A 20,353-nucleotide genomic window follows, 5' to 3' on the forward strand; every position below is an offset into this window, starting at 1 on the left:
TCCAAAATCATATAGTTATGGATGTTTCTATTCAGTGAGACTATGGCTTCCAGGGTATATTTTCATCCTGTTGCATTTTAAGATAAACATTATTGATTGATTCAGACCTGATCATACTTGGAGCAGACTCTCTGAAATCAATGGGAGAAATGGACCACAATTAATTTAAGTCTTATTGAATTTAATGGGTATACTCTAAGAATGATTATGTCTGAGACCAACTTATGGTTTTTAAAAACAGTATTAAGTCAAGGGTGGCCATCCTGTGGTCCTCCAGATGCTGGACTTCTATCACCCCTAGCCAGCATAGGCAGTAATGAAGGCTGATGGAAATTGCCATCTAAGTTCTGGAAAGTTGCTCACCTGGTTTATTCTCCACTGTATATCTGCAGCAGCAGAAATGTAGCAAAGAGAACATTGTTTTTGATCATCAGTTTGCAAGCAATAGATGTGGACAATGTATTTGCCAGAGCAGAGCTCTGCTGTGGAAATGAATTAATTTCATTTTCATATCTCCCAATGACCAAAGCTCTCTGGGCAGTTAACAAAACTTCTAAAAAAAAAAAAAAATCAAAGCACACACCCCACTGAGAAAATCACAGTTGCAATTGAGTCTACATAAGAAATATAACAGCAGTACAGAATAAAATGCAATGTTAAAAAAATGAAGTTACACTGTTAAAATGCTGAGAGAAGATAAAGATCTTCACTTGGTCCTGAAAAGAATACAAACAGCTGGCCCCAAGCTGTTTAGGGCTTTGAATTTTAGTACTACCACTTTGAATTGGGCCTGGGCTTCAACTGGCAGCCAGTGCAGCTGGAAAAGGACTGGCAAAATATGTTCTGATGAACCAGTTGTCCTGTTTTGGATCTGTTGAGATTTCCAGACTATTTTCAAATGCAGCCCTACATACAGTGCATTGCAGTGATCTAAAGGAGAAGTTATCAGAACATGGATAACTGTAGCTAGGCTGTCTCTATCCAGATAAGGTCATAGTTGGTATATCAGCTTAAGCCATTAAAAGGTGCTCATGCCACCAGGTCCAGTTGTGCCCAAGTGAATTTTGAGTACAGGAGCACCCCAAACTCTGAACCTTTTCCTTTAAGGAGAGTGTGTGCTCACCCAGAAGAGGTTGAATATCAACCAACAAGAAGATGAATCACCCACTAAAGCACCTCCATCCATAACTAAAAGCACCTCCATATAACCTGATTGAGTCTCAGTTTGTTGTCCCTCATTCAGTTAATTGCAATGTTCAGACACTGATTCAAAGCAGCAACTGCCTTACTGGGTTTGATAAAAAGAGAGGTAGAGCTGAGTAGCATCTACATATTGGTGGTACCACATCCCATACCTCTAGATAACCTCCCCCAGCAGTATAGGGAATAAAATAGAACCCTTCAGTGCCTCATGGCATAACTGCCATGGTTCAGAACAACAGTCCCCTAGCACTGCCTTCTGGAATCGGCCAGTCAAGTAGAAGGGGAACCGCTGCCATGCAGTGTCTCCTACTCCTAGCTCACCCAGCCAGGATGTCCAGAAGGACACCATGGTCAGTGGTATTAAAAGCCACTGAAGTGTCCAACAGAATCAACAGGGCCAGCCTCGCCCCCGCACCATCTTTCTCCTGGCAAAGGTTATCCCACAGAGCCACCAAGGCAGTTTCCAATCCAAAATCAAGCCTCAAGCCTGATTGAAATGTACTAGATAATCCATTTCATCCGATAGTACTTGAAGCTGTTCAGCCACCACCTGCTCAAGAACCTTGCCAGGGTTGGGGATGTTGGCCACTGGCCTGTAGTTATTAACATCCTCTGGGTCCAGGTTAGAATTTTTCAGGAGTGGCCCAATCACAGCCTCCTGGACCCAGATAGAAAACACTTCCTTATTTGTAGTAAATAGCCATGAGGAGTGAGAGCCAAGTGCACAAGTTATGAGCTGGACATGACCAAGGTCCTTGTCTACATCCTTGGGCCTCCATAGCTAAAGCTCATCCAATAAAAATGGACCAGATGGTGCTCTGGATGCATCTGCTAGTGGAATTATGGTGTTTAATAAAATTGCTTAGATTCATCATTATCTTCCAAGTTTTCTGCAAATTCATCACAACAAGCTACCAAGAGCTCCAAAATTTCTTTCTTTGGCCCAGAATATAATAGGCCATGTACCACCTAGAAAAGTTCCACTGGACAACACTAAGAAGATGCAATGATGGTAGAAAAATACTGCCTCTTTCCCACCTTTACCAGCCCAGAGCAGGCTCAATAATGAGCTCTAACCTATGTTCAGAAATCTGAGAAGGGAGTCTGGAACAACCTGCTACAGTCAAAATATTTGACAACACAACACAGAAATTGGGAAGAAAGTACAGACTGAATGCATAATGAAAGTGAAATTTATATAGGAAGATGATTGTAGGGCAGGGATAAGATATTTTTTTTGAAAAGAGCATGGTTGCCCTCAAAATTAATGCTGGGCTTCATTGCCTTTCACAGTAACCTTTGCAAGATACATAACTTAGATTATCTTTAAACATGCTCTAAAGTGAAGGCAGGTCACCTGTGTTTGATGTCTTATTCAATGTCATTTTTTAAAAAAATTAAAACAGGTTTTCTCCAAGCCTTTCTTTCATGACGTATTCAGGAGGCAAGGAAAAACGGGCTGAGCTACAACAAGACCTGACCTCAAATCATGATTTCCACATTTTGCTGACAAATTATGAGGTACTTTACATTTTCTATAGTAGTGAGCATAGGGTATAATGGGCATTGGAGTTCATACCTAAGTGGACTGCATTGGACTGTTCCCTTGGTTTCATATCTGTACAACTCTTAAGTTCAGTATAAGGGCACATTAGCCTTTGTGTATGCCTGTGAGTACAGAGTGGGTTTTCGATAGCTCTTAAAAGTAGCTAAAAACAGAAACATGTCAGTCTGCAGTTTTATGCTGATGTTTGTATATGTCCCCTTTGTTGTTGTTGTTGTTAGTCACAAAGTCGTGTCTGACCCATCGTGACCCCATGGACAACATTCTTCCAGGCCTTCCTGTCCTCCACCATCCCCCGGAGTCCACTTAAGCTCACGCCGACTGCTTCAGTGACTCCATCTAGCCATCTCATCCTCTGCCATCCCCTTCTTCTTTTGCCATCTGTTGTTCCCAGCATTAGGCTCTTCTCCAGGGAGTCCTTCCTTCTCATTAGGTGGCCAAAGTATTTGAGTTTCATCTTCAGGATCTGGCCTTCTAAAGAGCAGTCAGGGTTGATCTCCTCTAGGACTGACCAGTTTGATCGCCTTGCGGTCCAGGGGACTCGCAGGAGTCTCCTCCAGCACCACAATTCAAAGGATTGAGGCCTTTGAATTGTGGTGCTGGAGGAGACTCCTGCGAGTCCCCTGGACCGCAGGAGTCTCCTCCAGCACCACAATTCAAAGGCCTCAATCCTTTGGCGCTCAACCTTCCTTATAGTCCAGCTTTCACAGCCATACATTGCAACTGGGAAAACCATAGCCTTGACTATACACAGTTTTGTTGGCAGGGTGATGTCTCTGCTTTTTAGTATGCTGTCTAGATTTGCCATAGATTTCCTCCCAAGGAGCAACCATCTTTTAATTTCTTGCAGTCCCCATCTGCAGTGATCTTGGAGCCCAGGAAAATAAAATCTGTCACTACCTCCATTTGTTCCCCATCTATTTGCCAGGAAGTGAGAGGACCAGATGCCATGATCTTAGTTTTCTTAATGTTGAGTTTCAAGCCAACTTTTGCACTCTCCTCCTTCACCCGCATCAAGAGGTATGTCCCCTACGCCCACACAATTAGAGTTGCATGATAGGGAGAATGTGGTAAAGTCCACTGGCTGTGCCCCATCTGTGAAGCCCTTATTGCCTGTCACCATCACCCTCCACATGCTGAAAAGTAAATTTCAGCAGGAAGCCTTTGTTCCTCAAGTGTGCAGCTAGTGCTCATTATTACAGAATCATAGAATTGTAGCACTGGAAGGGGCCAAAAAGGCCATAGGGTTCAACCCCTACTGTTGCAGGTCACCAATTTACACCATCCCACTCAGATGACTGCCCAGTTTCACCTTGAATGTCTCTAGTGTGGGAGAGCCCACCACCTCTCTAGGCAGCTGGCTCCACTGTCCTATTGCTCTGAGTGTGAGAAAACTTTTCCTGATATCTAGTCTAAATCTGGGTTGTTGCAAAATGAGTTGATTGTTCCATCTCCTACACTCTGGTATCAATCTTGATGTTTCTGTTTGTGACAGCTTTGGATGAACGTGCCTCCCCCCCCCCCCCCGGTCTTCTCAAGGCTGAACATACCCAGTTGGGTATACAGGGCTCCTATGATGCGACAGCCAGAACAAGTAGAGAAGGCTTCCTGTTGCAGAATTTCACTTCTAACGTGTGGAGAGCTGGAGGTTATGTTGGCAAGGATGCAGTAGAAAGGGTGGAGTTGAGTCCATGTTCTACTTTTCAGCCAATTTTGGTTTTCCTTTGTTTTTTAACTGAACTTTTAAAATGATGTATAGTGACAAATTTATACCATATGTGAATCAGTTTCCTTACCTACTTTCTGGTCATTGAAGATGGACTTCTGGCAAGGGGCCACGTGCACCTCAAGGATGAGCAGAAGGTCCTTTGGAAATGCTCTAGTGAACTTTGGGAGGTTTAAACTGAGCCAAAGGGGTAGGTTAAGGCCTCCCAAAAACCTGTCCTGATTGGACAAGTGAGGGGAGAGGATCAGAGTTTCAGGGCCACAGTGTTGGCAGTAATGCAGGGACTGGTGGGTCTTCTACAAAGAGGGTTCTACTACCAGGGAAGAAGGGAGGAAGGAGAAGGCCGGGGGACCTGAAGATAGTAGGTCATGGGAAGGTGCTGAGATGCATGTATACTAATGCTAGGAGCATGGGAAACAAGCAGGAAGAGCTTGAGGGTCTCCTAGGAATAGGAGGGTATGACCTGGTTGAGATCACAGAAACATGGTGGGATGAATAGCACAATTGGAATGTAAACACAGAGGAGTATGTCCTATTAAGAAAGAACAGGAAGGAAAAGAAGGGAGGGGGCATAGTGTTATATCTCAGGGAAGGAATGAGATACAGTGAGATAGACAAAGGTACGGATGGGGGCAGGGACCTGATAGTGGGGGTATGCTATTGCCCTCCAAGTCAACTTGAGCCACTGGATGATACCCTGATAGACCAGATTTGAAGGATAACTCAAGGGAAGGATGCAATAATTATGGGAGATTTCATTCTCCCAGATATTAGTTGGGAGACTCACTCGGTGGCAACAGCCTGGTCACGTCACTACCTAGATGCTATAGAGGGAGGGTTTTTCAGGCAGAGGATCCAGGAGGCAATGTGGGTGGGATATCCTTGATTTAGTCTTGACCAGCAGGGAGGAGCTGATAGATGGGGTGCAGATTAGGGGAGCTCTGGATGCAAGTGATCACTCCATCCTGTACTTTATGATCAGGGGAATGGGGATGAGCAGCAGGTCGAGTACTAGAAGCTGGAACTTCATGAGGGTCAATTGAAGGCCAGACTAGGTAAAGTCTCCTGGGAGAGGGTACTGGAAGGCAAGAGAGTTCAGGAGGGGTGGATGGCACTGGAAAGGGAGGTCTTGGAGGTGTAAGCCTTGACGATATCGCTAGTTAGCAAGGTGGGGAGGCCAAGAAGGGCACTGCCATGGATACAAAGAGAGGTGGTAAGAGGGATCGTGCATAAGTTAGATGCAAGAGGACCCTCCGTAGGAAATGGGCAATGGGACAAGTAGACAAAAGGGTATACCGGAAGGAGGAGGCACGTTGCAGAAGGATTCTTCACAAAGCTAAGGCTGATTATGAGCTGAGACTTGCAAAGAATACCAGGAGCAATAAAAAGGGCTCCTACCAACATGTAAATAGCAAGAGTTGCAGACGGGGACTGCAGCCAAGAAATTAAAAGGTGCTTACTCCTTGGCAGGAAAGCTATGGTAAATCTAGACAGCATACTAAAAAGCAGAGATCTCACCCTGCCGACAAAAGTTTGTATAGTCAAGGCTATGGATTTCCCAGTTGTAATGTAGGCTGTGAAAGTTTGGGCCATAAGGAAGGCTGGGCGCCGAAGAATTGAGGCCTTTGAATTGTGCTGGAGGAGACTCCTGTGAGTCCCTTGGACTGCAAGGCGATACCACTGAAAGGGAGGTGGTATGGGTCCTGGGTGCCTGGTTGGGAATGCCTCTCTGGCAAGCCAGAGTGAAAAAAGGCAGTGAGTGAGTGTGGGAGTTCCATGGTTAAGAGCATGGGGCTGGGACTCAGGTGATCTGGGTTCTGGTCCCTGCTCAGCCATGGAGCCATCTTATTGACTTTGGGCCAGTCACAGACTCTCAGCTCAACCTACCTCACAGGGCTGTTGTTGTGGAGATAAGATCCAAAGCGGGAAGAGGAGAATGATATCAGCCACTTTGAGTTGTTGTTTTTTTTTTTTTTAAAGGCAGGGTATAAATCTAGTAAAATAAATAAAGGGAAGCAGCAGGGGAATCCACCGCAGTTCTCAATCAGGTACAGCTGCTCAGTGGATTCTTATCTAGCAACAGCAGCAGGTGACACAATTGACCAGTGCAGCTCTTCTCCCAGCACTGACCAGCTGGGATCTTGAGGCAGGAGGTGCAGGGACACCTCCGACAGTTGCGCCAAATGGCCACAATCAGTGACTCTCTCTGGTTGGCTGCTTGGCAAGAGTAGCAACAGACTGCTGTTGCCAAAAGGCTCTATGGTTCTGGCCTTGGTACTGCACTAAGCTGTGTTTTCCAGTTTGGATAACTCAACAAGCAATTGCAATAACAAGAAACCATAGAAAAGACAGTCAACGCATCACACTAAAAAGCGTGATGATGGGGTTTTGGGTTCAGACAACAGGCCACAGAAGGTAAACAGAAAATATTGCTTGTGCCATTTCAACCTGACCAATGTCTAATATATAAGTGAGTCCATATAAAGGGATAGTAGTCCCAGTTTTACAGATAGGATTATATCTTGTTGTGTGACCTTGCTGGTTAAGGCTGGACCCAAACCCTCTGCACCAGTGGACCATTCCACTACATATGAAGGTGGGTGCTTACACACCTCTAACAATTAAGGTTCACATTACAGTTGAAATAGTTCTGCTTTACTGGTTTAACATTAACATTAACAGCTTCATTTTCAATATATTTTCTTTTATTCTGTGTGACATAGGCTTCATGGGGGACTTACTTTTCACACAGTTCTAATCATAGTTGGGAAATGTCTTCAGAGGCCAGTGGGCTAAATTGAATATATTAGAATTTACCAAATTAAAGCCCAAGAAAAGAGACTGATTGGAGTGGGGGAAAGGTATGCTTATCACCTTTGCAGAACTACAGGCCATGTGGAAAAGCAAGGTACTACCTCTGTGAGCACAAAGCACTACTGTTCAGGGTGGTGGATTTCCAGCCTATGAATGACATCAAAAGATGTGAATTCTGAGCCTATGGAAAGTAGAGTATAATTTCTTTTAGAACTTGCTTTTGCCATTCTTAGTAAAAGGCCTTCCTTTTAAAAAGAAAGGGAATGTTGCTTTTTGGGAATGTTGCTATTTACTTAATTGTAAATAGTGTGAATGTATATTATAGAATAATGTTGCACCTGTAAATGTAAAGGGTGGGGGAGCAGTATGGGTACAAAGGCCAAAGTCCCAGTTTAAGACATTACACCTTGATTTGTTCATAGGCCTGAACATAATGCTAAAGCTCAAGTTCACACACATCCCCTCTGCCTTCTCATTCAGTGTTTATTTTCATTTTCAAAGAAAATATACTTAGGAACCAGAGATCATAGTTTAAAATATGTCTAGTGAAAATGGTTGCGAATATGGTTTGTTCAACCAGAGTAATGTTCCATACAAGACAGCACTCCTTTCTAGCTACAACCAACATGTGGGCCCCTACTGTTATAGTATAATTAAGTATATGAGTAACACATTTCTTCCATTTGATTTCAGGTATGTCTAAGAGATGCAGCATTTCTGAAACGGTGAGAACACAAGCTTTTGGCACTTCCCATGTTATGTTTTTATTCATTCATTCATTTATTTATTTAGCAAATTTCTATGCCGCCCCATTCGCTGAAGCCTGTGTGCTTTTAATTTGGCCCTGTGTGCTTTCTCCTTTTGGCTAACTGCTGGCAGATAGAATTAAGTGGTGTACATATTTGAATCCATCAGCACTTCTGGAATGGAACAGGGATCTTTTCATAAACTTTTAATTTGAAGGCTGAAGTGTTAATTGGTTGGTGAGATTGCTTATCCTTTTAATGTTCTGAGACTTAATTTCCCCTCCCTGAACAGACATGCACTTTGGAGGGGCCTACTCACAAGTCCACCTTTGAATGATGTGAAAAATTTGGATATCTAGCACAGCTGTGCTTTCAGTGTTTCACCCAAGATGCCAATCTTTGGGGCCACTGGAGCAATCATAGGAGAGGTGACTACAAGAGGGATTAAATAAAGAGCATGTTTTTGTTCTTTCAATGTCTCCCACAGGCAGAAGAGGACAATATTTAATAGCAGCAATCTGAAATTACACTTGGTTTTGTTTAGAGTTGCTAAGTTGGTTTCCTCTATTTAATTTATGCTATAGAAACTGAGCAAGTCAGAAGGGGTTTCCTGGGCCATCTAGTCCGACCCCTGGCTCAGCTCATGACATGCCTACCATGTGCATGTTTAGCCTATCCTTGAACACCCTCTCCGATGGGGCCTCAACCTCCTCCCATGGAAGCCCATTCCATACCCTCGAGGTCCTAACTGTCAGGAAGTACTTCCTGGCATCTAAATTGAACCTTGGTTCCTTGAGCTTGGCTCTGCTGGAGCACATCCTGCCCTTCTCTGCAGGGGAGAACAGGTCTCTACCCACCTCCATGTGACATACCCATATGTCGCCAACAGATCCCCTCGGAGTTTCCTCTTCTCCAGACTGAAAAGACCCAGTTCCCTAAGTCTCGCCTCATATGGATTTCCCTGTAATCCAGCCACCATCCTTGTGGCATTACGCTGGACTGACTCCAACCTGGCTATATCCTTCCTGTAATGTGGAGCCCAAAACTGAACACAATACTCCAGTTGTGGGTGCACCAGAGTTGTATAGAGTGGTAGTAATACCTCTCTCGATCTAGAAGACATGCTTCTGGCTATGCTAGGGTGGTGTTCTCCCTCTTGACTGCCATGTCACACTGCTGGGTCATGTTTAGCCTGCAGTCAACCAGCACCCCAAGATCCCTTTCACAAGCATAGAAGCCTTCTAAATAAAATAAAATAATAATAAATAAGTGCTGCTCTCCAGCTACTTGTCCCCTAACCACTACCTGTGGCACCCATTCCTATGCTCCAAGTGCAAGACCTTGCATTTATCTGCATTAAACACCATGCACATTAAACTTATCCACATTGAACCCCCTCCTGTAGTCCCCTGCTCACTTCCATAATCTGTCCAGATCCTTCTGGACCTGGAGTACCTGCTCTTCGGTTGTGGCCACTGCCCCTGTTTTAGTATCATCAGCGAATTTTATCAGCAGACTGGTCACCCCTTCTTTCAGGTCATTGATGAAAAGAATGAACAGGATCAGTCCCAGGAGAGGGCCCTGGGGGACCTCGCTTGTCACTGGCTTCCATCCTGATGATTCCCCACTAATGGTTACACTCTGTTTTTGGTCAGTCAGCCATGCCCTAATTCAGGCATGTCCAAAGTCCAGCCCGGGGGCCAGTTGCGGCCCATTTTCAAATTTCGAGCAGCCTGCAGCCTCTTCTCCCCACCGGCTCAGCCTGTCACTTATCCCTGCCGGCCGGCGTTTTTCCCTTCACCGCACAGCGGTTCCCGCAGCTGTCCCTTGCTGCCTCCTGCTCCTTCAAGGCTGGTGGGTATATTTCACCAGAAGATGGCAGTAGACCTGAGTCAGCACTCTCGCCGCGTGACCCTTGTGACACAAGGCTTGTGTGCCCATTTCTAAAATGGTGACTGTAACTAAAAAAAGGAAAGTTGACAGCGAGGGCCACTGCTTCCAGGACAAGTGGAAATTGGAGTATTTTTTCACTGAAATACGAAACAACTGTGTCTGCCTAATTTGCCAAGAGACTGTGGCTGTTTTCATGGAATTCAATATCAAGAGGCACTACCAGACAAAACATGCTATCTACAACAAGCTAACTGGGAACAAACGTGGCAAAAAACTGAAGGAACTAGAAGCTGCTTTAACGGCACAGCAGCGCTTTTTCATAACAGCCTGTGAGTCAAATGAAAATGCCACAAAGGCGAGCTACGAGGTGGCAACGCTGATTGCCAAGCACTGCAAACCTTTTACTGAGGGTGAATTTATTAAAGACTGCATGGTGAAAATGGTGGAGAAAATTTGTCCTGAGAAGAAGCAAGAGTTTGCCAATGTTTGCCTGGCTCGTAACACTGTGGTACGGAGAATTGAAGATGTTTCATCTGATAATAAGAGACAGTTAGAGGCAAAAGGAGTGGAGTTTGACTTTTTTCCGTTAGCCTGCAACGAAAGCACGGATGCATCTGACACCGCTCAGTTATTGATTTTTTTGAGAGGAGTGGACAATGACATGAACGTGAGTGAAGAGCTACTTGACCTCCAGAGCCTTAAGGACCAAACAAGAGGAACAAATTTATTTGTTTCTGTTTGTTCCGCCATAGATGACATGAAATTACCGTGGAATAAAGTCACTGGGATTATTATGGATGGCGCACCTGCCATGGCTGGCGAGTGAAGTGGATTATCAACCCTAGTCTGTAACAAAGTCAGCGAAGAAGGAGGCAAAGCTATAAAACTCCACTGTATTATTCACCAACAAGTTCTCTGTGCCAAACATCTGAAATATGATCATGTTATGATACCGGTGATGAAGGCTATTAATTATATTTGCTCCAAAGCCCTGTGCCACCGCCAGTTTCAACAGTTTCTACTCGACATCCAGGCTGAATACGGAGATGTTGTGTATCACAACGAGGCAAGATGGCTCAGTCGGGGGTCTGCACTACAGCGCTTCTACTCTCTTAGGGAGGAAATCGGACAATTCTTGGCAAAAAAGGGACAACCGATGCCAGAGCTATCTGATCCTGTTTGGCTGGCTGATTTTGGATTTTTAGTTGACATAACACGACATCTGAACATGCTGAACACAAGCCTTCAGGGGCAAAATCCACTGGTAAGCCAACTGTATTCACATATCAAAGCCTTTGGGACCAAGCTGCTACTTTTCCAAAGGCACCTGTCACAAACGCAGCCCAATACCGCACATTTCCCATCGCTGCAGGAAATAATGACCAGTTTTCCACAGAACAATATGAGTGCGCAAATAAGGAGGTATGAAGCAGACATCTCATCTCTGGCTGAGGAGTTTCAACAGCGCTTTCGGGATTTTGCAGCTATTGAAAAGGAGATCATTGAGCTGCAGTGTGATGCCGAGTGTCGCAGTCGGCACCAACAGCTCCCTCTTGTCACCTTTTACCGCCAGCTGGATAAAGACAGGTTCCAAGAGATTTGAACATTTGCTAAGAATATGCTGTGCTTGTTTGGTTCAACATACTTGTGCGAGAAGACATTCTCAGTTATGAACATTAACAAGAACCGCGTGAGGACGAGACTAAGTGACTTTCACCTGTGTGACATCTTGCGCATCAAAACCACTGTTTTTGAGCCAGACCTGGCCTATATAATGCAGTCGAGATCTCAGTATCACCCTTCACATTAGTGCAGTTAAGTTATTTGTTTAGTCTTTCATAAAATAGTTCATTTGCATTTAATGTTAATGGTTCAAAGAATGTCGGACTGAATGGTCGGCCCCCACACATTTTCACCTCACCAAATCTGGCCCTCCTTGCAAAAAGTTTGGACACCCCTGCCCTAATCCATCAGACAGTGTATTGGTCTATCCCAAAATTCCTCAGTTTCTCAACCAAGATGTCATGGGGCACTTTGTCAAAGGCCTTTCTGCAATCCAGGTAAACCACATCCACTGCATCCCCTCCATCTTGCCACTCTGAAACCTTGACATAGAATTCCACAAGGTTTGTTTGGCAGGACCTGTTTTTGTGGAAACCATGTTGCGTGGCCGCCAACCTCCCTTCCCTATCTAGGGTTACTAGATCTCTCACTATTATGAGCCTTTCCATTGTCTTTCCTACAATGGAAGTATGGCTAACTGTCCTGTAATTTCCCATGTCCCCTCTAATACCCCTTTTGAAAATTGGGACCACTGACACCACCCTCCAGTCCTCTGGAACCTCACCCATTCTCCACAAGTCGTCAAAAATGGAGACCAGCAGGTGCAAGAGGACCCCCACCAACTCCCAAAGTACTCTCAGGTGTAACCTGTCAGTGCCCGGCACCTTTGTAATGTCCAGGGCCCTGAGGAGCTCCTCGACTTCTAAGGGGGTGACTCTAATCTGTGCCTCTAAGTCCCTGGCCTCCTCTGATCCCCCATGTAGATCTCCCCCACAAAATTGTCATTTAGCATCTGTGCCTGTTCCCTCACATCAGTCGCTGAACCCCCTTTCTCCTTATTAAGCGGTCGCACTGCCTGTCTCCCCTTCCTCTTGCTATTTACCTGCTGATAGAAGCCCTTTTTGTTGCTCCCAATATTCTTTGCAAGTCTTGGCTCATAATCAGCCTTAGCCTTGCGAAGAATCCTTCTGCAACGGACCTTCTCCTCCTGGTATACCCTTTTGTCTATTTGCCCCAGTACCCATTTCCTACGGGGGTTCCTCCTGCGTCTAATCCCTCTAACCACCTCCTTTCACATCCAAGCTAGCACTCTCCTTTGCCTCCTCGCTTTACTATCTAGAGGGTATTGCCAAGGCTTGTGCCCCCAAGACCTCCCTTTTGAGAGTCATCCATCCCTCCTCAACTCCCTTGCCTTCCAGTACCCTCTCCCAGGAGACTTTCCCCAGTCTGTCCCTTAGTTGACCAAAGTTCACCCTCTTGAAGTCCCAGCTTCTAGTGCTTGACCTGCTGCTCGTCCCTATTCCCCTGATCTCAAAGCAAAGGATGGAGTGATCACTCGCATCCAGAGCTCCCCTAATCTGCACCCCATCTATCAGCTCCTCCCTGATTTTTGCAGGAAGGCTAAAACATGGAATGAACTGAGCTCTGATGCTGAGATATGTATCCTTAACAGACATTGTAACTCTACTACCCTTTGTGTTCCTTCTGTTCTTCTATATCCTTCAATTTTGAATTCCAGTCTTCGGAGTCATCCCACCAAGTTTCAGTTATACCTATCAGGCCATAGTCCCCCTCCTGTATTAAGAGTTCAAGTTCATGCTGTTTGTTTCCCATACCCCCGGCATTAATATATAGACACTGAAGACCACATGCTTTGTATGCTAGCTTTCTTTCTGCATTTTTGGAAGACTATTATTGGGCACTGTTAGAGCTGCTGTCTCTGTTGCAGTACATAAACCTTTGTCTGTTATTACATCCAGATGCACCTTTCCCTCCCCTGTAGGATTCAGTTGAAAGCTTTCCTGATAAACTACTTTATGCTGTGGCCAAACACATTCTTCCCAGTCCTTGTAAGGTGCAACCCATCCCTTGCCAGCAGTCCGGTCCATCTTTCAGGAAGTGTAGCTCATGGTCCCAGAAACCCCTTCAGTTGCAGCTCTCAGCAGCACATGGTCTACTTGGAAAAGATGGTTGCTGAGCTATCCCAGGCATCTCAACCCTTTGCCTATGCCTCTGTCTCATCTTCCACTACACCTCCATCAACAAACTCCTGTTAGCCTTCCCTGTTTGCTCATTCTGATCGCTCAGTCTCTGGAAGCTTGGTTGCTTGTATCCAATGGTTCCTGAACCAGCTGGAGCATCCTCTTCTGATTGGCTCAGCTAGGAGTCAGGAACCAGATTTGTATGATCATGACGTGGTTTTTCTTATTATTTGCCGCTTCTAAGCAAATTGTGCTAGCTATGTGGCTCTTTATTTTTCCTTGCTTTCTATCTTGTACAATCACAGTATTGATTTACTGTAGTGATTTATGTCCCAGTTGTATGCATATTTATTTGTTATGCATTTATTTATTAAATACTTTTTTATCCGCCCTATCACAAAAGTCTGAAAAAGTAAGGATTTTAACTGGACTCATTCTCAAGGAATAGGCCATATCTCTGTAGAGTTTTGTACCTCTAAGCCCATCAGAACTAATAGATGTAGGTGCTCAGGATACAGCCAAGGTGCAGAGCTAAGGTCCCCCAGCACCACCTTCTGTAATAAACTGGTCAAACAGGAGTGGAACCACTACCATGCAGTGCCTCCAACCCCCAAGCTGGCCAGCCTATCCAGAAGGATATCATGGCTGATGGTATTGAAAGCCGCTGAGAGATCCAGGAGAACCAACAAGGACACACTCCCCCGTCCCTCTCCCTGCACAGGTCATCATACGGGGCGACCAAGGCAGATACAAAACCATAACCGGGTCTGAAACCAGACTGAAATGGGTCCAGATAATCCGTTTCATCCAAAATTGCTTGGATTTGCCCCGCCACCACCTGTTCCAACATCTTGCCCAAAAGGGTCTTTTCTATGGCTGTCACCAAGCTATGGAACTCCCTCCCATATGAGGCAGGGTTCTTTGATTTCTCTTTGATTTCTTTCTAATTTTAAGCAAAGACTGTTTTATTCAAGAAGGGATTTGTTCTGTAAGTGGGTCTGTGGGTTGAGCGATGCTTTATTTTATAATTGTTGTTTTGAATGCATTTGAATGTGTTTTATCATATTCTAAATTGTGTTATGCCATCTTGAGTACATTTTTTGGTAGAAAGGTAGAGTATATCAAATAAAGATTTAATTTGCATGACATCTAATTTGCCTGACAGGAGATGACTTGCCATGCCAAACTATTGAGACTATCTCCTGTCCAAACCCCATTCATAGAAATCATCATCAAATTGGAAGGGACCCTGAAAATCATCCAGTCCAAATCATCCAATTTACATGTGATGATTTAAAACATGTATTCTTTATAAAGATGTATTCTTTCCAATAGAATACTAATAAATGCTTCCTAAAATGCATATGGAAACTTGTATGCTACTTTAATCAACAAACTGTCCATTAACCTTTATGGTATTAAGTTGTAGCTCTACATTATACTTTTTCTCTAGTTCATAATTTTTCTTTATCACTTTTGACAAGTGATAAACAGTGATAAACAATTAGAATAGACAGTTACTCTACTTACGAAAGCCAGCCATGGGATTGGTACTTGGGTAAAGGAGGTCATCAACGCCTCACTGAGGGAGGGCCGGGTCCCTGCCCCTTTGAAGGAGGCAGTCATAAGACCTGTCCTGAAGAAGGCGTCCCTGAACCCAGAGGTGGCTGCCAATTACAGACCGGTGGCCAACACTCCATTTTTGGGCAAGATGTTGGAACAGGTGGTGGCGGGGCAAATCCAAGCAATTTTGGATGAAACGGATTATCTGGACCCATTTCAGTCTGGTTTCAGACCCAGTTATGGTATTGTATCTGCCTTGATCGCCCCGTATGATGACCTGTGCAGGAAGAGGGACGGGGGAGTGTGTCCTTGTTGGTTCTCCTGGATCTCTCAGCGGCTTTTAATACGATCGACCATGGTATCCTTCTGGATAGGCTGGCCAGCTTGGGGGTTGGAGGCACTGCATGGCAGTGGTTCCACTCCTGTTTGACCAGTTTATTCCAGAAGGTGGTGCTGGGGGACCTTAGCTCTGCGCCATGGCAGCTTTGCCATGGAGTACCGCAGGGCTCTGTTTTGTCCCCCATGCTCTTTAACATCTACATGAAACCGCTGGGAGAGGTCATCAGGAGGTTTGGGCTGCAGAGTCATCAGCATGCTGATGACACCCAGCGCTACCTCTCATTTACATCTATTCCAGGTGAGGCAGTGGCTGTCCTTAACTGGTGCCTGACTGAGGTAATGGGCTGGATGAGGGCCAACAAACTGAGACTCAATCCAGATAAGATGGAGGACCTTTTGGTAGGTGGTTCGGGTTGCACTCCTTGTAAAGGACAGGGTCCACAGCTTAGGAATGCTTCTTGACCCAGAACTGTCCCTGGAGGCCCAGGTGACAGCGGTGGTGAGGAGCACCTTCCTACAGCTTCAGCTGGTCCAACAGCTGCGTCTTTACCTGGACAAGCACTGCCTAGCAACAGTGACCCATGCCCTGGTAACTTCCTGGTTGGATTATTGTAACATGCTCTATGGGGGGCTGCCCTTGAAAACAGTCTGGATACTTCAATTAGTGCATAATAGAGCTGCCAGGCTGCTGACGGGGTCTGGCCAGTATTCTCATATAACGCCAGTCCTCTACCAGCTTTACTGGCTCCCAGTTGAAGTCCGGGCCCAATTCAAGGTGCTGGTACTTACCTATAAAGTGCTAAACGGCTTGGGTCCTGGATACCTGAGGGAATGTCTCTTCCCCTATATCCCCTCATGCCCCTTAAGATCGGCAGGGGAGGCCTTGCTCCGGGAACCCTCTTTGAGGGAGGTACGGAGGGTATTCACACGGAGGAGGGCCTTCTCTGTGGTGGCACCCAGACTATGGAACCCTCTATTCCTTTTGGCACCAGGTAAAGACCTTTTTATTTAATCTCCATTTTAACAACTAATATTGTTTTATTAATATTGCTAATGTATATACAGTTGCATTTTATTTTTATTACTTTTATTAATTAAGAGGGTATATTGTGAAATGTTTTATCCTATTTATATATTGTTATCTACTGTAGAATTTTATTCATGTAAGCCATTCTGAGGCTTTTGCAAAGGATGGCACGCAAATGTCATAAATAAATAAATAAATCCTCTTGGGTTCTAACTAGAGAATCAAAATCCAATTTTGCAGGAGAAAATTATGACCATACACAAAAATTATTGCATGTCTTGTCAGTAGGACTGTACTTGTTTCTTAAACCACTTACTATGGAGTAATTTCATTGCATTAGGGATTGCATTACATTGCATTGCTATGTGTTTTGGATAGTTTCCTCACTGCCCATCTAATGACAGTGCTTTCTATTGTTTAAGATATTGCCAATAAATACAATGGATTGCGAGCATAATTCATTCCGGTAACATGCTTGCAATCCAAAGCACTTGTATATCAAAGCAAATTTCCCCATAAGGTTCAATGTAAATAAGGTTAATCTGTTCTGTAACTTTTTTTTTTTAATCACAAAAATTTGAAGCAGGCGCGCTTGGGAGGGGAGGCGGGCACGATCGTGGGCATGCTGAGGGGGGAGATGGGCTTGCTCGCAGGCACTCTGTGGGAGTGGAGACGATGCTGTGCTCACACCCACAGTGAGAGAAGAACCGGCGCTCAGTTGTGACGTGACGCTCGGCAGGCAAAGCACGCGTAATACTCGTACTGCAAGACATTGCTCGTTTATCAAGTTAAAATTTAGAAAAACTTTTTGCTCGTCTTGCAAAACACTCGCAGACCAAGTTACTCACAATCCAAGGTTTTACTGTATTCTCATTTAGAAACATTTATGGTTATTCTGGCTCTGCTAAGCCTCATCTGTCGAAACGTACAATCATAGAACAATGTAATCTGCATATAAAACTGATGGGCTCACATTGTGGAATTACTGAGCAAATCAATCTCACTGCATAAGTTTTCATGAGATGGGAAAACCATTGTTTTCATTCTAACTATCAGCAGGCCAGTGTCCCCACCCCTCCCCAATTTCACCTTTTGTGTTTTACCTATTTGTATTATTTAGTGGTGGGGAGGGCAAAGAAGAGAGTGAAGATTAGCAGCAGCTGTTGACTGCTGGGAGACATAGAAAGAGCAGCAGCACAACCCCAAAAAAAGAGGGAGGCATGTGGTGGCCATCATCACCTGGGAGCAAGGAAAGGAAACCTTTGTGCTTAAGATGTAATCTCTCTGGGTAAATAATCTTGTGTTTTGATAGCTGTGATCTCTCCTTTTTTGTTTTGTTTCAGTTTTCATTGGGCTTGCCTTGTTGTGGATGAAGCTCACAGACTGAAGAATCAGGATTCATTGCTTCATAAAACACTCCTGGAGGTAAATGGTTGATTTCTTGTTCGTTCCTTCTTTCTCATTATACAGCTCTTGTCTTTAAATTTCTGTCTGGAACTCAGATGGGTTATCTTTCACAGGTCCTTTACTCATGTAAGTGTTTTGTTTTGTGTTCAGCAATTGTCTTGCCTTTTGGAGTGAAACCAGATAACAATATACCGTAATAGCAGCTTAAAGAAAATAATTAGCAAATGTACACCTGGGACAAAATAAGTCATAATTAAAACTAAATGCCCTTTTTAACACTAGTAAACAGTCCCTTTGGGCAGAACTAAGTTTTACAACTTTTCTGGGAAAGAGATTTCATAGCTTTGGATGAACCTGTTTGTTGTCTTCACTGATCATGCTGTAAGGGCAAGCAGGGTACTTTTAGGAGTGACCAAACTATGCTTTCCCTTGCCCTCAGCTCCCCTCCCTCTGTCTTATCCCCACTAGCTTGGTAAAAACAGTTCTGAAGATAATGAATGGCTATGAAAAAACTGCCTTCCAGTGAAGTCTCAACTATATTATTCTGGATCTTTCAGTTTTCAACAGATTTTCGCCTCCTGCTGACAGGTACTCCCATTCAAAATAGCCTCCAAGAGTTATATGCTATGCTTGCATTTATTGAACCAGTTACATTTCCCAGCGAGCTAGTAGAAGAATTTATTGAATATTACCATGGAATTGAAAAGGAAAGCAAAACAGGCAAGTAAAAACATTGGGATTTCTTTTATTTCATGCAAAATACCGGCAGTTGAGACTAAGGTGTCTTTTTGTTTCTGTTTCTAAACTGCTGTGTAAAAAAATTATGTGAGGCACAACATTCCATTAGATGTTCATAAAGCTTTTAGTCTGCTGTAATGTAAGGAATCATGTCTTTGTGTCTATATAGCCATGTTATCATTATTATCTTTTATTATTCCATTGAATTTATATCCTGCCTTTCTTCCTCTTGCAAGAACCAAAGTGGCTGTTAAAGTGGCTCTTCTCCACTTTACTTTCATAATTGCAACCAACCCTGTGGTGTGGGTTAGGCTGAGAGTCAGTAAGTAGCCTAAAGTCACCCAGGCAGCTTCATGGCCTAGTGGGGACTAGGACCCAGGTCTCCTGAGTTCCAGTCCAGCACTAACCATACTGGCTATATTCCTTTTCTTTTCCTTTCCAATAATGTTATACGGGATCAGTCTCTCTTGTTTTTAACTTGGTATGAGTGGCTGGAATTAGGGGTTCATCAGTCCATGAGCAGTGCAAAAACTTGTGATACTGCAATCTGCAGTGGGGAAGCACAAAACCTCTTTAGTTCTGTTTTAAAGCATTATTTTAAAAAATGCAACATGGGGCTAAGTTTGGTGTATTTGTGTGGGAAGAATAGTTGGTTGGATCCCTTAGTAAAATTATGGGTGCTAGTCAATAAGTGCCTCTCAGATAAGCCACACAGCACTTACAGGTCTGCACTGCTACCACAACAGTAATCATACTGGGTACGGTTGCCTATTTACATACGTCTGAGAATCTCTCTTTGGCTAGGGTTCCTGAAAATGTGTGTTCGGGTGACATAAGGCCTGCGTGCTTTCATGTCCATGCTTTCATGTCTGCTACAGGAAGCATTCTCTGAAAGTGATGTTTCAGCTCATTTTTGGCTGTTTAACTGAACTCTCCTGAGTTAGGAGATTTATTTATTATTTATTTATTTGGGACATTTCTATCCCATCCTATGCAAAAGTCTCAGGATGGTGATACAATATAATATGGTGGTAGTACAAAAAATAGAATATAAATATCTAATAAAACCAACATTGAAAACCACAATTAATCCTTAAAATATAGGGAAAATAAAAAGGGTTTTATTAGCACTGAAATGAATAGTGTTGGCACCTCTCTGGGGAGCAGATTCCAGAACTGGGGTGCTACTGCAGAAAAGGCCCTTCTCTGGATAGCCACTCTTCTGATCGCCTTCAAAGAGGACTCCTGAAGAAAGACCTCAGACAAAGCTCTTAGGAGATGGACAGGTGTATACAGAAGGAGATGCTTCTTCAGATACCCAGGCCCTAAACCATTGAGGGCTTTATACGTCATCGTTAGCACCTTAAATTGGACCTGGACTTCAATTGGTAACCAGCACAGATGATACAAGACTGGTGTTATATGAGCATATCTACTAGTCTCCATCAAAAGCTTGGTCGCTCTGTTCTGGACCAACTTGAAGTATCCTGACAATCTACAAGGGCAGCTCCACAATAGAGTGCATTACAATAGTCCTATCAGGAGGTTACCAGAGCATGGATCACTGTT

The 20,353-nt window shown here is 44.2% G+C and overlaps 1 protein-coding gene across 2 annotated transcripts in view; it reads left to right on the forward strand.

Annotated features, from left to right (window-relative positions):
* The window catches only part of CHD1L (chromodomain helicase DNA binding protein 1 like), a 63,839-nt gene that overhangs the window by 12,103 nt on the left and 31,383 nt on the right, over positions 1–20,353 (forward strand). For both annotated transcript variants that reach the window (XM_044452437.1, XM_044452438.1), the window contains exons 4-7: positions 2,610–2,724; positions 8,001–8,032; positions 17,983–18,064; positions 18,604–18,766. In XM_044452437.1, coding sequence (XP_044308372.1) covers positions 2,610–2,724; positions 8,001–8,032; positions 17,983–18,064; positions 18,604–18,766 — 392 coding nt within the window. The remainder of the gene's footprint in view (positions 1–2,609; positions 2,725–8,000; positions 8,033–17,982; positions 18,065–18,603; positions 18,767–20,353) is intronic.

The sequence above is a fragment of the Varanus komodoensis genome, unplaced genomic scaffold (genome assembly GCF_004798865.1).
Source record: "Varanus komodoensis strain SLA01 unplaced genomic scaffold, ASM479886v1 scaffold72, whole genome shotgun sequence".
Classification (NCBI taxonomy): Eukaryota; Metazoa; Chordata; class Lepidosauria; order Squamata; family Varanidae; genus Varanus; species Varanus komodoensis.